Here is a 14,849-nt window from a genome sequence, read left to right as displayed (position 1 = left end):
CAACTTGACTTTCCAGGGAACCGCTAAAGAGTTTGACTGGATTTCGGAAGCAACAGTTTGAGCCTTGTAAAGCTGGAAACAAGTCTTGAGTTACTTCTGAAACATCACCTTCCTGACTGGCATAGCCATGCTCGTTACCCTCCTCTGTCAATGTCCCCTCAAGGGACTGGGCATTTGGATACCAATTGCACGACTAGGTTCCATTTATTTTTCACATGGAAAGTCTCGCAATTCTAAGTCAAGTGTGATCGACTGTTGCAAAAAAGGGAGTAACTGTTGGTGGTGAAGAGACAGCGGCCTAAGAGGTGGGGGGAAGCTCACCTGGTTGGCTTCCAGAGTTGTTCCTTCTAAACTTTTTTCTCAAAAGGTTTACAGAGAAAACGAGGCTCCTTTCACATATGATTTTAGACTGACTTTGTCTCAGGGCTTAAGCTAAGCTGCTGTTATCAGACTCCAAAATATGGTGGCTCAATGTAAGAATTTATTTCCTGGTTGCTGAGTGTCAGCATCTTGATTTCAGAATTCTTCCCAGCTTCCAGAACTGTGAGAAATTTTTTGTTCATAAGCAACCCAGTCTGTGGCATTAATATTTTGTTCTAGCAGCTCAAATGCACCAAGACACCAGGTGACGTGTTTGGGCAAAAAAGACAACATATACACAGGAGATCTGAACAAAATTAGGGCTGGTACTCAGGGCAAACCAGCTTCAGTACTCTTCGAGCTTTGGAGCACAAGTTTCCGTAGACTTTTGCCTGTTAATTCTGAGTTATTTTTTTTCCCCAAACCTTTGACAAAGATTTTTTGGTGTAAGTTTTATTTTTAAAACACATTTTTAGTGGAAGGGTTGCTCCTAATAACCTGGTTTATCTTCTCCTAAAATCCTGTGTCCCCCCCCTCCACCCCAGTTTCTTAAGGTCAGTATTAAGATTATATTTAAAGATTCAAAATGTGGGAAATGGGTGCTTATAAAACCGTTAGAAGGGTTACGGGAGCTGGCTCTAAGGCAGGTCTCCAGAAATGCCTCGTCTAATGTGGCAACAGCAAGTCGCCAGAAGTGGTGCCCCCTCAGCCACACTAGGGCAGAGACGCGCCTCCAAGTACACACTGCCTCGGCCATGATCTGGGCTCAGAGACTAAGATGAGGAAACCACCACCACTGCTGCCAGAAGTGCCTGGACACCGAATTCCAGAGAAAAGGCTGGCTCACCGTCACTACCACCACCTTTTAACAGTAGCCCACCTACGATCCCCCTCAATATTTCAGATATGAATCACTGATTGGCTGGATCCTTCCTGCTGAAGCAGGTACTCGGGGGGGTTGGAGAACAGGAATTCCTGGATTCCTGATTGGGAGCGTGCTTTCTTCATAAGCATTATTTTCAGTTTCAAACTATTTCTACTAAAGAAGCTCTAACTGACCTTGGACTAAAACAAGCGTCTCTGCTTTTTCATTATCTTTCAGATCAGGTGTCCAAATGGGAGAAAACAGAAAATTTTACAAAGATCTTGAGAATTCCAGTTTCCAAGATGACTGGGAATGTAAAGGCACATTTGAGATGTATCACGGAAATCAGAAAGAAAGTTCCAATCCAGTCATAATCACCCATGAAGAAACACACTTTGCGGCAGCAAACATCCCGTAACCTGCTTCACAAAGTTCCACCTGGAAGTAGATGCTACGTGTGTAATGAATGTAGAGAAGGTCATGGCAGAAGAACTCTCTGCTCAGTCATCAGAAAATTCATACTGGTGAGAAAGCTTAGGAATGTCAGCAGTGTGGGAAGGCTGTCCATCACGGTCGCAGTGCTCCTCATCAGAGAACTCAGTGGGGACAGATCCTATGACTGTGAAGAATGTGGAAAGGCCTTTGGCTCTGTTTCACTCTGTAGATCAGAGAATTCATACTGGTGAGAAACACTATGAATCTGAGGATGTGGGAAAACCCCTGTTCGGCCCTCACAACTCAATGTCCATCATAGAACTCATATTGGTGAAAAACACTATCAATGTACTGAATACGGAAAAGCTTTTCGTTACTTATCGTTGATTATTAAACATCAAAGACTTCACACTGGAGAAAAGCCCCATGTCTGTAAGGAATGTGGAAAGGCCTTTAGTGGTACCACACAAGTTAATGAACACCAAAGAACCCGCGGTGGTGAGAAGCCATATAAATGTAAGGAATATGGAAAGGCCTTTGGGTCCTTCACATCTTCCCCAGCATCAGAGGATCCAAACTGGTGAGAAACCCTAAACATGTCATGAATGTGGGGAGGCCTTTAGGCAGGGCTCACAGCTTCAGCTACGTCAGATAATTCACACTGGTGAGAAGCCACATTCGTAGAATGCAAGGGATGTGGGAAGCCATTAGTCAATGCTCACAGCTTACTCAACACACGAAAATTCATTCCCAGTAAATGAAAGGAATGTGGGAAGGACTTCAGGCACTCATCTTCTCAACTTTAAGAACGTATGCCATAGAGAATCCCTATAAATAAGAGAAGGAAAGACTTCTCCTGTCTCATTCTTAACCTTGGCAAATGTGGAAATGCTTTTTGGTTTACATGTTAGGTTTATCAGCATATTCAGCACCATCACACTCATTCATTCATCAAAGACCCTATTAATATAATAATGTAGAAAAGCTTCTAGACACTACCTATCAATCATTAGCAACTGGAAAATTCACGCTGGCTGGCTAGCAACCAAAGAAGTGGAGAAATCTTGGAAGCCCTTTGAAAGTGAAAATGAAGTCGCTCAGTCGTGTCTGACTCTTTGTGACCCCATGGACTGTAGCCTGCCAGGCTCCTCTGTCCATGGGATTTTCCAGGCAAGAATACTGGAGTGGGTTGCCACTTCCTTCTCCAGGGATCTTCCCTACCCAGGGATTGAAACGGGGTCTCCCACATTGTAGGCAGACGCTTTACTGTCTGAGCCACCAGGGAAGTCAGCCTAAGCTAACCCTAACTTAAATAAAAGAAAGCATAAGAGAAAATAATCCTGTGAATGTTAGGTGTGTGGAAAGTTCTTTAGTCATAAGTTTCTTTTAATCAGAAAATTCATATTTGAAGAACGTATTGTGCATTTAAAATCCCCATTCTTCATTTATTATGCATCAGAAAATGCACACTGAATAAAACACCAGGCATTTTAAACAACAGTTAAACATTTATCAAGTTGAGGAAAGTATGGAGAACTTTCAAACAAATCATACAGGGCTGTGGCTCAGATAAGAATATAATAAATTAGAAATTCACAGAATAATATTTATGTTACTACCTAGTATTTTCTCCTTCAGTGAAACAAGAGCACAATGAACTGAATGAGAGCAGTATAAAACAAAACCTGTGGAGTGTGGCCATAAACATACTCAAAAAGTTACTACTTTAAATGCATTTATAGACAAGAAAACTGTAAGTGAACCAGAGACCTATTGAGAAGCTAGAAAATGAACATAACTTACCAATACACAGAAGAAAACAGTTCACTGAAATTTAAACAGAGGTTTTATTAACCTTGAAGCCTTTCCTTTCAAAAGAGAATATAAGCACTTAAAAATTTTGTAAAAGCATTCTACAGTACTAAAAATGAGGATGTATTAACACACATAAAAGGCATTCAAAATAAGGTTCAACGCTTCACATTTTTGATAAAAGTTTCAAATTTTAGATGAACTTCACTTCCTAAAAAGGAAAAACTAAAGTTTCCAGAGTTGACCAAATGCTAGCCGAGGACAGATTTTACAGGGTATTCGCGTAAGGTTTTTGTTTTACCACACCTATGGGATCTTAGTTCCCTGACAAATGATTAAACCAAGGCCCTCAGCAGTGACAGCTCAGAGTCCTAACCACTGAAGTGCCTATGAAAGCCAGGCATGTTTCTCCATGCTAACTGTGAGTTTAAATTTAAAAAGCATATAGTATATGGCATATACTAGGTTGGGGCTTCCCTGGTGGCTCAGCGGTAAAGAATCCGCCTACAGGGCGGGAGATGGAAGAGACGGGTTCCATCCCTGGGTCGGGAAGATCTGCTGGAGAAGGACACGGCAACTCCAGTGTTCTTGTCTGGGAAATCTGAGAGACAACGGAGCCTGGCAGGCTACAGTCCCTGGGGTCGTAAGAGTCAGACACGACGTAGCGAGGAAGCCACCACCACCACATATACTAGGCAGAAGGCACCTCGCAATCAGCCTCCAAAAAAATGCAGAGGCACTGAGTCTTAATGTTGTCCAGCAGAAAACATCTCACCATAGACTAGATAAACTACTGTTTCAGTGGATGACTTTCATGATACTGTTTAAACCCCAGTATTTTTTCATAACTATTATCTCTTCTAAAGTATTACAAATACACATGTATCAAAGTATCCATAGTTTTATTCATTCAGTTCAGTTCAGTTCAGTCGTGTCCGACTCTGCGACCCCATGAATCGCAGCACGCAGGCCTCCCTGTCCATCACCATCTCCCGGAGTTCACTCAGACTCACGTCCATCGAGTCCGTGATGCCATCCAGCCATCTCATCCTCGGTCGTCCCCTTCTCCTCCTGCCCCCAATCCCTCCCAGCATCAGAGTCTTTGCCAATGAGTCAGCTCTTCGCATGAGGTGGCCAAAGTACTGGAGTTTCAGCTTCAGCATCATTCCTTCCAAAGAACACCCAGGGCTGATCTCCTTCAGAATGGACTGGTTGGATCTCCTTGCAGTCCAAGGACTCTCAAGAGTCTTCTCCAACACCACAGTTCAAAAGCATCAATTCTTCAGCGCTCAGCTTTCTTCACAGTCCAACTCTCACATCCATACATGGCCACAGGAAAAACCATAGCCTTGACTGGACGGACCTTAGTCAGCATAGTAATGGTCGGAGGGCATCGCCGACTCAATGGACATAAATTCGCGCAAACTCCGGGAGATTGTTTAGGACAGGGGCGCCTGGAGTGCTGCAGTCCACGGAGTCGCAAAGAGTCGGACAAGACTTAGCGACGGAACAACAAAAATACAAGTAATATAACTTTAATCATACAAGGCCGTACGCATGCGTGTACACACACACACGAGTTTCTTTCATCAACGCCGATATGTTGCTAACGCCCGCACTACACTGTACTCGCCCATTCGGGCGGCAGCCCAAGCCAAAGACCCAGCCGCCCGGCCGGCACAGCGCCGAGCGCCCGGGCCACCCTCCCCCGAGCGGTTGCGAACAGCGGCCGCCGCCCCGCTGCCCACCGGGAACCCTAACCTGAGAACGCCGCACTAGCCCGGGCGGCCAGAGGAAAACGTCCCGAGAACTCGGAAACACCCGCGAACGCGAGCCAGGTGCCCCGGCCGCCCGCCCGACGCGAAGGGCCCGCCGGCAAACGAGGCCCGCGCGCCGCGGGGGCGCCTGGGAGCTCGCGCAGCCGCAGTGTGCGCGGGCGCCGCCTCGCCCACGTGGGCCGGGGGGCTAGAAGGCGGCGGCGGCCCGGCCCGCCGGGGGTTAGCATTCCGGGGGCGACGGCCGAGGGCAGGCCTGGGGGTGTCCGGGTGTGCCAACGAGCTGGACTGCTTTTATCTGGCAGGGGGTGCCCTCCTCTTCACAAGGCTTCACGCAGGCATGGGACGGGGAGGCGCTTTGGCAACGGAGCGCGCAGGCGGCCTGCCGCCCAGGGAGGCGGGGCCAGGTGCCCGAGAGTAACGGCCACGCTGGTGCGCGGTCGCCCGTGGGGTCGTGGTTTCGCGCCCAAGGGGGCCGGGTGAGCGAAGGCTGCGCAGGCGCGGGGAGGCGCGGAAGCGCTGAGGGGCAGTCGGTAAGGCGTCCGCGCAGGGCGAGTGGGAGGCTGGGCCGGGAGTGCTCGCCGCGGGCGTGTGCACCTGGGGGTCCGCCTTGGTCTGTCTGGCGCCCTGTCCCCTGCACGGTTGTTCTCCGTGTGGTTATGGGGTTTGCCTCACGGTTTCTGTGGGTGTTTGTTGAGGACTCTTCTGAGCTCTAGAAAGGCTGTGTGACTATTCGTTTAAATTTTTATACAACAATAAGGGAGAAAACCTGAAGAAGACGAATATATGAAACTAAAACTGAATCAGTGTTGTACACTTGAAATTAACACAATGTGGTAAGTCAGGTATACTTCCATTTTAAGAAATCAAGATACTGTGAACCCATCTATTGGCCTTTTTCTAATTTGACCAGTTTTCCCACTCATGCACTTTCAGGGAGAGACATTTAGACGGGAATGGCTGCCTCAGCCATGACGGAGTGTGAAGGAAATACATATAAAGCCCTCAGCACAGTAACTGTGGTTAGTCATTTTCACCAGTGACCATTTTGAGGAACAGAGACATTGCACTAGAATCTCTCACAACTTGGAGAACCAGTAAATCTCAAAAAAGGTGTTGTAATTGGGCACTACTCTGTTTTGATGTTTTACGGGGGTGGGGGTGGGGGTGGGGTAGATAAGGAGAAGGCAATGGCAGCCCACTCCAGTGCTCTTGCCTGGAAAATCGCATGGACGGAGGAGCCTGGGGTGGGCTGCAGTCCATGAGGTCGCTGGGAGTTGGACACGACTGAGCGACTTCACTTTGACTTTTCACTTTCATGCATTGGAGAAGGAAATGGCAACCCACCGCAGTGTTCTTGCCTGGAGACCCCCAGGGACGGGGGAGCCTGGTGGGCTGCCGTCTATGGGGTCAGAGTCGGACACGACTGAAGCGACTTTAGATAAGAGAGAATGACACAAATTTGATGCCTTTTTTTTTTTTTTTGATAGTTCCTTCCATCTCCTCAGCTCCACATTCGTAGGACTCTGTTCTTCAAGAAAGGTGCCTCATGAAGGGGAGCACGGCCACTGGACCTCTGGAAGGCACATCACAGGTGAGTTACAGTTTGTTTTTTGTTACAATGAGACCCTAAAGAATAAAGATTAACCCTAACCCTAGAGAATAAAGTCATCTAGTAAAACAGAAATCCTCATAAATACTGCTGTTATCAAGTGCCCTGAGCTTTAATCCCACATCCAAGGACAAATTTTAAAAGAAGTGAGATTTTCTTTTCCTTACTAGTTAGAGAACAGTTTCCATTTCACACAAACACATATTTAAACAAATATGTTTTCCAGGATTCTGGTAAATTATGAAATATACTTCAGTTCAAATGTACTTATCAAAAGAGAAACCTATAATCCAGTTTTTTTAACTTGCTTCCCTGGTGGCTCAGACAGTAAAGCGTCTGCCTGCACTGCGGGAGACCTGGGTTTGATTCCTGGGTCGGGAAGATCCCCTGGAGAAGGAAATGGCCACCCACTCCAGCACTCTTGCCTGGAAAATCCCATGGACGACTCGCAAAGAGTCGGACATGACTGAGCGAAAAGTATACAGTTTTCACATTTCATTGTACTTACATGTAAATTTCGCCATTAAATACTGAGCATAATTATATGCTGACCTTGTATTCAGATTTTTTTTTTAATGTTAAGATAAATGGACAAATGGAAACAAATGGACAAATGACTTTAAGGATGTGATGTTTTAGACATTATAGAATATATTAAACAATTAGAGAATCTAGAGGGTGGTAAAATTCCATCTACATATATTTACACATTTAGTAAACTCTGTAGGGACAGGAAGACATACGTAAAGCTTTGGGCTACAGTTGGAGGAAAAACGCATTCAGGACTGAACTGAGGTCCTGGGTTGCTGACAGTCTTCCCTTGTCTTCAGACTTTAGACAAACTCAGCAGTGTTTGTCAGTCCACAAACACCACCAACGTGTACAAAATCCCTACTTGGCAGGAGAAACAGTAGGTTAAAGAACTGCTTCCTGCCAGTGAAGATGTGGGGCCAGTCTGACATGAGCACTGCTGGCTAGAGACTGGAGATCCTGTTGGATGTTGCCGCTGGAGGCCAGGATCTGTTGATTAGAACCACAGGCTACAAACTCAGTGTAGAGGCACAGTGGTTCATGCTTTCTTCAAAAATCCTTGTTTTCCAAATAAGTTCCTGGAATGCTTTCCTCAAACGGGGTCCACGACCAGTTTTAACATTTTAGTTGATAATACAGGATAATTTTTCTTACCCAAAGAGTAGTTTTTCACTATCTATAATATGTATCTGTATTTGGCAAAAAACAACAACAACAACTACAAACCCTGGATCCTCCAGTACGCACCACAATGCCTATGCACCACCTGCTATTTTTCAGCCAAGACTTCCCTCTCCCTCAGGACTTGTGGGTAAGAAAGTGTTTGCCCTTTCAGCAATCACTGACATTCCAAGATGTGGCCATCGACTTTTCCCAAGAAGAGTGGGGATTCCTGGACCCTGCTCAGAGAGAACTGTACACAGCTGTGATGTTGGAGACTTACCAGAACCTGGTCTGGCTGGGTAAGTGCATGCAGCCCTTAGTTCACATCTGCCTTCTGCTCTATCTTCCTCCCCTTTTGGAAATCTCTGGGAACCTACAGTGACCTTTACTTTTTGTTCCATGTCCCATAAAGAGCGTAGTTAGGAATGGACAACTTCCTCCTTACTGTCCTTCCGGAAACCTTCAAGTCTCGTCTGGCCGTTCTTTTGTTTTTCTGCCCATTCTTATAAGGACTTTGATCCTGATTCCGTGGTAGGGGGTGAATTCTTGGATAATAACTGCATGACCAACTGCCATTTCTTTCTCTTTCCAAAGGCATATCTGTTGCTGAGCCCAACATAGCCTTCCTACTGGAGCAAGGCCCACAGCCCTGGGTGATGAGGGAGGAGGATGTAGGAGCTCCAGGAGCAGGTGAGTCTGGGACCAAGCTGAGGGAAGGATGTACGTGCAGAAGGCCAGCTGCCTTCTGAGATGACCACAGTTTTAAGGTGTTTGGGCATCTTCCTTCAGAGGGCCTCTGGTCTGAGGTCCCCAGTGGGTCCACCTCTCATCGCCATTCACTATTCTACTCACCCACCTTTTTAAATAATTGACTCCAAATGTAAGTTTGTGATCAGCTCTCCACCTTTACTCTTTGGATTGTTTTTCACCACTTTATCCTTCATTCATTTCATAAGACTGTTTCCTCAGAAAGATATCTCAAAACTTGTGTTTTCTTTATGTATCCAAAAAATTCTCACTCTCACCTCTGATAAATTGAATAAATGTATCCATCCAAGAACTGTTCCATTAACAAACATATTCAATCTCTAGTTCTGGCCAAGAAAGGGAATTTTGTAAGAGACTAGAGCCCATCAAGGAATTTACTATTTAACAAGGGGAAGTAAGAGATGTTCTTAGAACAGGCACATGAAAAGCTGCTCAACATTTCTAATTATTAGAGAAATGTAAGTCAAAACTACAATGACGTATTACTTCACACGGGTTAGAATCACCATCATCAAAAAGTCTACAAAACAAATGCTGGAGAGAGTGTGGAGAAAAGGGAACCCTCCTACACTGTTGGTGGGAATGTAAACTGATCCAGCCACTATAGAAAACAATATCAGTTCAGTTCAGTTCAGTTGCGCAGTTGTGTCCGACTCTGCGACCCCATGAATCGCAGCACGCCAGGCCTCCCTGTCCATCACCAACTCCCGGAGTTCACTCAGACTTGGAAGAGAACAGTATAGAAATTCCTTAAAAAACTAAAAATAAAGTTGCTGTGTCATCCAGTGATGCTATTCTTGGGCATATAGCTGGAGAGATTTCTAATTTGAAAAGATACATGCAACCTCAGTGTTCACTTCAGCACCATTTACAATATTGAAGACGTAGAAACAACCTTAATGTCTGTGGACAGATGAATGGATAAAGATGTGGTATACATATACAGTAGGATATTACTCAGACATAAAAAGAATGAAACAATGCCATTTGCAGCAATATAGATGGTTGAGAGTATCATACTAAGATGATCATACTAAGTGAAGTAAATCAGACAAAGAAAGACAGGTACTATATGATATCACTTATATGTGGAATCTAAAAAAAAAATGATACAAAGAACTTATTTACAGAACAGAAATGGACTAACAGAAATAAACATGGTTACCAAAGGGGAAGGTGGGGGCAGGGATAAATGAGGAGTATGGAAATCACAGACACAAATGACTATGTATACAATAGATAAGCAACAAGGATTTACTGCATAGCACGGGGAACTATATGTATTCAATATCTTATAATCTATCATGGATATAAAAGGAAATTTAAAAAGAATATAGATGTATACATATGTATGTATAATCTAGTCACTTTGCTGTACACCTGAAACTAACACATTGTAAGTCAACTATGCTCCAGTTTTTAAAAAGGGATGTTCTTAGATACCTTGGCAAAGTAGGAACCAAGATTGGATAATTTCAAACACAGTGGTTACTGCACACACACCAGAGGGGCCAGAGATAAACACATCTGTGGGGGATGGTGCAGGGGTCTGGCCACTTGTGTGTGCCGCTAACCTGTAGCGTCTAGACCTTTTCAAGCCAAGTCTTGGGTGCACTTCTTGCATCTCATGGAAGACTGCCGCTGGGAATGCCCCAGCTGAGAACTGGTGGGGTGGACAGTACCCAGCTCTTGTGGGCGGTCTGGGCCATGTCAGCCCTTAATGTTTGTCTTAGTCTGTCTGAGCTGCTATAACATAAACACCGCAGACCAGGTGGCTTAAACTACAGATCTTTATGTCTCACAGTTCTGGAGATGAAGGTGCCTGCAGATTCAGTGTCTGGCAGGGCCATTTCCTGGTTCACAGATGACCATCTTCTCACTGTGCCCTCATGTGGTGGAAGGGGTCCCTTTTAGAAGGGCACTAATTCCATTCATGAGAGATTAAATTAAATAATTTAATATTTCAATGGATATTTATTAATCAACTATACTTCAGTTTTTTAAATTTAAAACTTAAAATGCATTTCAAATTAAGGATAATAAGCTTGCACAACATTGGCATGAATTTAATGCCACTGAATTGTACCCTTAAAATTGGTTAAAATGGTAAATTTTATGTTTTGTGTATTTTTCCACAATAAAAAAATTTTTTTAAATTAAAAATAAGGATAAACGGGTATTTGTTTCTAGCTTTTTCTGTTAGTAGAGTATGACAATAAATGTCCTTGTACATATATCCTTAAATACTAGAACCTTTTTCTTAACAGTGGGGATATGTACATTTATTTATATTAATGTGTTTATATGTTTGTTTTCAGAGAATGAGTCAACACAGAAGAGCAAGGAATTGTCTTTAAGGAAGAGGATAAAAGGAGAAACATACCATCATGAAAGAGTGATGAAAAAAACGAGCAGCACGTATAGAGAATATGAAAAAGCCTCCAGCACCAGGGCATACCTCATCATCCATCAGAAGATGAAGAAGGAAGAGAAATGCTACCAGTGCTTCGAGTGTGGGAAATCCTTCCGTCGTCGATCAACTCTCATCCAGCATCAGAGGATCCACACAGGAGAGAGACCCTATCAGTGCAGCAAGTGCAGCAAAGCCTTCAACCAGAAGGCCCACCTCGCCCAACACCAGCGCACCCACACGGGCGAGAGGCCCTACACCTGCGGGCAGTGCACACGGGCCTTCAGCCAGGTGACACACCTCACCCAGCACCAGATCGTCCACACCGGAGAGAAGTTCCATGGCTGCAGCGAGTGTGGGAAGGCCTTCAGCCGCCCCTCCGCCCTTGCGGACCACCAGAGAATCCACAGCGGAGAAAAACCCTTCAAGTGCAAGGCCTGTGGCAGAGCCTTCACACAGAGCGCCCAGCTCCTCAGACACCAGAAGGTCCACTCTGAAGACAAGCCCTACCGATGCAGCAAGTGCACCAAGTCCTTCATCCGTCTCTCTTCCCTGACGGAGCACCAGAGGACCCACACCGGAGAGAAGCCCTATCAATGTGAGGACTGCCCAAAGGCCTTCTGCCGCCTCGTGCAGCTCACTCAGCACCAGAGGACCCACACTGGCGAGAAGCCCTACGCGTGTCAGGAATGCGGCCGGGCCTTCACCTGCAGGTCCCATTTCACGGTCCACAGGCGGAGTCACACAGGAGAGAGACCCTATGAATGTCAGGTGTGCCGGAAAACCTTCAACAATCACTCCTCCCTGGTGACGCATGGCAGGACTCACAGTGGAGTGAAGCCCTTCAGATGCGATGCGTGTGGGAAGGCCTTCAGCACTTCCTCCTCACTCTGCCAACATAAGAGGATTCATACTGGGGAAAAGCCCTACAGTTGCCACCAGTGTGGGAAGTCTTTCAGGTGCAGGTCACACCTTAGTCGGCATCAGCAAATTCATACGGGAGAATCCTGACCAAAGCCAACTAGACTTGAAACTGTTACTATTCCAGTTACCTAACCATCAGTCAAGATCTTGAAAACAAGCAGCCTCAGTTGACTCTGACTCTTAGAAAAGCAGCTTATTCTCAAGGTCTCAGGAGCTCACTGAAAAACAGATAATGAACCAGGACCTATGTATAGCACAGGGAACTATACTCAATGTTTTGTAATAAGCTACAAAGGAAATACAGCTATGGTTTCTCCAGTAGTTGTGTACGGATGTGAGACTTGGACCATAAAGAAGGCTGCCCATGGAATTCTGTCCTCGGTCTGTGGTCTTCCCCAGGCAAGAATACTGGATTGGGTAGCTATTCCCTTCTCCAGGGGATCTTCCCAACCCAGGGATCACACCTGGGTTTCCTGCATTGCAGACAGATTCTTTACTGTCTGAACCACCGGGAAAGCCGGAGCATTGATGAATTGATGCTTTCTAATTCTGGTGTTGGAGAAGACTCTTGAGAGTCCCTTGGACTGCAAGGAGATCAAACCAGTCAATCCTACAGGAAATCAACCTCAAATACTCACTGGAAGGACTGATGCTGAAGCTCCAGTACTTTGGCCACCTGATGCAAAAAGCTGATACCTTGGAAAAGACCCTGATACCTGGAAAGATTGAGGGCAGGAGGAGAAGGGGGCAGCAGAGGATGAGATGGTTGAATAGTATCACTGACTCAATGGACATGAATTTGAGCAAACTCCCGGAAATAGTGAAGGACAGAGGAGCCTGGTGTGCTGTAGTCCATGGGGTCTCAAAAAGTGGAACACAACTTAGTGACTGAACAACACTGGGAAATGAATCTGAAGAAGAGTGAATCACCTTGCTGTATACCTGAAACCAACACAATATTGTAAGTCAACTCTACTCCAATTAAAACAATTTTTTAAAGAGCTCTTTGGATGGAATAACTAAAGACAGGGCGGAAGCAAAGCAAGTTAAAAGCAGAACATGAAACCATTATCCTGCAATCTGGAGAACTCTAGCCGCCTACTCCTGCCTGAATCCTACTCTGCTGCCATCACTAATGAACAGCAGCACTGCACAAATGACTTTACTGGCCCTGAGTCTGTGTACCCTCACATTTAATGCCCTGAAACCAAGTTTACAATGCAGGTGTCCTGACAGCCAAAGATGAGGCCAAGAGATCACCTCTTGGCTTTTGCTTCTGTCCTGCTGGGAGAGACACATATGCCACCAAGTTCACATCTTTAGCAAGGGGCAGGGTGGGGCTTGAATGTTGCAAAGTGTGAAAAAACAAACGGCCATGACTTAATACTTTACATCTGAAAAATGGTGCCCAGATCTGGTCACAGATTTAGCTTCGAATTACCCAACCAGTGGGCTTTCCTGAGTTTCCTCCCACACTTCCTCCTACAGCTGCTGTATTTTATCGATCTCATCACTGCACCTATCACCTTTGAACAAGAATCAAGAGGCTGACACAAAGGAATAGCACTAGGATGGATATAAGGGGTATCATATTAATAGATGTTAGGGGATATTCCTAAACTGAGCACACAGGATTTTTTTTCTTTTCAGTGCATATATAAAAGCATTTATAAAATGCATGCACCAGTGTAAAGAAGAAAAATACATACCCATTGTTGTTTAGCCTCTTAAGTCATGTCCAATTCTTTTTCAACCCCATGGACTGTAGCTGCCAGCTTCCTCCTCCTGTGGGATTTCCCATGCAAGAATACTGGAGTGGGTTGTCATTTCCTCCTTCAGGGGATCTTCCCAACCCAGGGATCAAACCCACATCTCCTTAGGCAGGCGGATTCTTTACCACTGAGAATATAACAGTAGATTCCATGTAAGGAGTTACTCCTAAATGAGCCGACATTGAAATTCAGGATGAAAAGCTGTATGAAGATTAAAGACTTCAGTGCCCTGACTGTTCATTTTTCAACAGTAAATATTCTCATTTTCTCTTCTCTATTCCTCTTCCCTGTTTTCTATTTCTCCACAGCCTTTCTCACATTCAATACACTATTTTACTCATTCTCTTGTGGTTTGTTTCCATTCATTTGTAAGTAAGATCTTAGAGGGTGGGGAGTTTTGTGGGTTCTTTCTCTGCTGTATCCCCCTGAATGGCTTTTCATTTGTTGTTGTTCAGTCGCTTAGTCGTGTCCAACTCTTTAGACCCAATGGACTGCACCACACCAGGCTTCCCTGTCCTTCACCATCTCCAGGAGCTTGCTCAAACTCATATCCATTGAGTCAGTGATGACCTCCAACCATCTCGTCCTCTGTCATGCCCTTCTCCTGCTGTCAATCTTTCCCAGCATCAGGGCCCTTTCTAATGAGTTGGCTCTTTGCATCAAGTGGCCACAATATTGGAGCTTCAGCATCAGTCCTTCTAATGAATATTGAGAATTGATTTCCTTTAGGCTTTTCCTCTCGGAGAAGGCAATGGCAACCCACTCCAGTGTTCTTGCCTGGAGAATCCCAGAGACGGCGGAGCCTGGTGGGTTGCCGCCTATGGGGTCGCACAGTCGGACATGACTGAAGCGACTTAGCGGCAGCAGCAGCAGCTTTTCCTTATTTGCTTCAATTTCCAAGTCAGCTACTAAGTTTTTACTA

At 45.3% G+C, this 14,849-nt stretch overlaps 1 protein-coding gene across 2 annotated transcripts; it reads left to right on the top strand.

Moving 5' to 3' along the window:
* The first annotated feature begins 5,831 nt into the window (after nt 1–5,831).
* On the top strand, nt 5,832–14,269 carry LOC120871822 (zinc finger protein OZF-like). 2 transcript variants are annotated; one of them, XM_040251803.1, is made up of 5 exons: nt 5,832–6,360; nt 6,738–6,841; nt 8,226–8,352; nt 8,648–8,743; nt 11,140–14,269. In XM_040251803.1, the coding sequence occupies exons 2-5, from the start codon at nt 6,797–6,799 to the stop codon at nt 12,240–12,242; spliced, it is 1,371 nt and encodes a 456-aa protein (XP_040107737.1). In that variant the 5' UTR covers nt 5,832–6,360; nt 6,738–6,796; the 3' UTR covers nt 12,243–14,269. The 2 variants fall into 2 exon arrangements, with proteins under 2 accessions (XP_040107737.1, XP_040107736.1); XM_040251802.1 differs by lacking the exons at nt 5,832–6,360; nt 6,738–6,841 and having other exon boundaries at nt 7,783–8,352; nt 11,140–12,472.
* The last annotated feature ends 580 nt before the right edge of the window (nt 14,270–14,849 follow it).

This window comes from Oryx dammah, unplaced genomic scaffold (assembly GCF_014754425.2).
Source record: "Oryx dammah isolate SB20612 unplaced genomic scaffold, SCBI_Odam_1.1 HiC_scaffold_13, whole genome shotgun sequence".
NCBI lineage: Eukaryota > Metazoa > Chordata > Mammalia > Artiodactyla > Bovidae > Oryx > Oryx dammah.
Note: the sequence above shows the minus strand (reverse complement) of the source record. Positions and strands in the feature narration are given on the sequence as shown.